Source organism: Alligator sinensis, unplaced genomic scaffold (assembly GCF_000455745.1).
Source record: "Alligator sinensis unplaced genomic scaffold, ASM45574v1 scaffold1575_2, whole genome shotgun sequence".
NCBI classification, from domain to species: Eukaryota; Metazoa; Chordata; order Crocodylia; family Alligatoridae; genus Alligator; species Alligator sinensis.
The window spans coordinates 17,947-18,534 of record NW_005843504.1 but is presented as its reverse complement, the minus strand read 5'-3'; the positions used below and the strand labels follow the sequence as shown (position 1 = coordinate 18,534).

General features: G+C 68.0%; 1 protein-coding gene across 1 annotated transcript in view; it reads left to right on the top strand.

Moving 5' to 3' along the window:
* CIC (capicua transcriptional repressor) overlaps window positions 1–588 on the top strand; it is a 15,612-nt gene that overhangs the window by 1,436 nt on the left and 13,588 nt on the right. The window contains exon 2 of the mRNA XM_025195424.1: window positions 4–583. Coding sequence (XP_025051209.1) covers window positions 4–583 — 580 coding nt within the window. The remainder of the gene's footprint in view (window positions 1–3; window positions 584–588) is intronic.

The following is a 588-nucleotide window of genomic DNA, read 5'->3' as shown; positions in this document are numbered from 1 at the left end:
CAGCCGCAGCAGCAGCGGGCTATCTGGGGAGAAGGGTGCCGCACCAGGGCCACCGGGGCCGGGCCCAGGGCGCCGCACGCCATTGACTGCGGCGCAGCAGAAATACAAGAAGGGTGATGTGGTATGCACACCCAACGGCATCCGCAAGAAGTTCAATGGGAAGCAGTGGCGGCGCCTGTGCTCGCGCGAGGGCTGCATGAAGGAGTCGCAGCGACGTGGATACTGCTCACGCCACCTCTCCATGCGCACCAAGGAGCTGGAGGGGCTGGAAGGCAGTGGGCGCGGCAGTGGCCTGCGCGAGGGCAGCGCTGAGTTCGACTGGGATGACACGTCACGGGACAGCGAGGCCAGCAGCGCGCGGGGCGACTCACGGCCCCGCCTGGCACCCACTGACCTGTCGCGCTTCGAGCTGGACGAGTGCGAGGCAGCCGTTATGCTGGTGTCGCTGGGCAGTTCACGCTCAGGCACCCCTTCCTTCTCGCCCGGCTCCAACCAGTCGCCCTTCTCGCCCGCGCCCTCACCCTCGCCCTCACCGCTCTTTGGCCTGCGCCCCGCCAGCTTCAGCCCTATCACAGCCTCCCCTGTCAT